The sequence below is a fragment of the Sinocyclocheilus grahami genome, unplaced genomic scaffold, assembly GCF_001515645.1.
Source record: "Sinocyclocheilus grahami isolate Dianchi unplaced genomic scaffold, SAMN03320097.WGS_v1.1 scaffold661.1, whole genome shotgun sequence".
NCBI classification, from domain to species: Eukaryota; Metazoa; Chordata; class Actinopteri; order Cypriniformes; family Cyprinidae; genus Sinocyclocheilus; species Sinocyclocheilus grahami.
The window spans coordinates 212,365-213,569 of NW_015505840.1; the positions used below are offsets into that span (position 1 = coordinate 212,365).

At 31.6% G+C, this 1,205-nt stretch overlaps 1 protein-coding gene across 1 annotated transcript in view; it reads right to left on the reverse strand.

The window, feature by feature from the left end:
* The window catches only part of LOC107558826 (ephrin type-A receptor 4-like), a 47,517-nt gene that overhangs the window by 8,804 nt on the left and 37,508 nt on the right, over window positions 1-1,205 (reverse strand). The window contains exon 13 of the mRNA XM_016242510.1: window positions 148-357. Within this exon, the coding sequence (XP_016097996.1) occupies window positions 148-357 (210 nt within the window). The remainder of the gene's footprint in view (window positions 1-147; window positions 358-1,205) is intronic.

A 1,205-nucleotide genomic window follows, 5' to 3' on the forward strand; every position in this document is an offset into this window, starting at 1 on the left:
ACATTGAACTGTTCTGTTTCATTGGTGGAGCAAAAATAAATGAACTAGCCATAATATGTCTGAAATATTAATTACTTGATTGTATTTATGATAATATGAATGTAAAATTGTGTATGAATTAATGTAAAAACATAGACACACTCTTACCCTGGTAGTATACGCTCCTTCTGGCTCGTCTTCAAGCACTCTGGACATCCCAAAATCGGAGACTTTGCACACTAGGTTGCTGTTCACTAGGATGTTCCGTGCTGCCAGATCCCTGTGAACGTAACTCATGTCGGATAGATACTTCATTCCGGACGCGATCCCTCTCAGGATGCCCACCAGCTGAATAACGGTGAAGCGGCCGTCATTCTTCTGAAAGAGGAAAGAACACATCAGACCTGAATAACGACACCCTGACAAGAATCAAAGTTGCTTTAGTCGTGATTGTTCTTGTGAGTCATTTAGGATGGGGGAAAACTCTAGTTTCTTTTCAACTTGTGTCTTTTACCCAAACACCGCAATTTTTTGTTACATTTTGTTAAAGTGTTAAATGCAGCTCCACATGAACTCCAGCTCTGCGAGTCGCTTATAATGTGCATTTGAAAATGAACATCTTTCCAGAATTGTAATAAGAAGCATTTATAAATGTTGTCAACAAAGAGAAACATTTCAAAATAGAAGTTTCCCTCTGGTTTTCCTCCAAAATAAAAGCTCTATGGTTTAATGATTGAAAGCAAAGAAAAACAACAACCATAAATATTTGTATTGTAAATTTACTGTTGTTATATAAAATTATTATAACTAATATTATACAAATTAAAAGTATTATGAAATACTTTACAGTTCAATTGTATTGCAGTGATATTTTTTAATTATTTAATTTCTATCATTTGATTAAATACTACTTACTACTACTACTACTACTAAAAAAAAATAAAAAATCATAATAATAAAAAATAAAAAAATACAATTAGATGTGTTTCCCCAATTTGTTCTGCCTATTATTTTTTTTAATAATGCACATAGAGTTTCATGCCCAGTAAAAAAAAAATATGGCTGGTAAATTTTAAAGTCACTGGCCATTGGCAGGTGTGGCAAAATTTTAAAAGCAAAAGGTGGTAAAACAACTTAATAAAGAAATATTGCCTATTTCCCAGGTGTTTACTTTATTTTGTCCAACTCTGTATATATATATATATATATATATATATATATATATA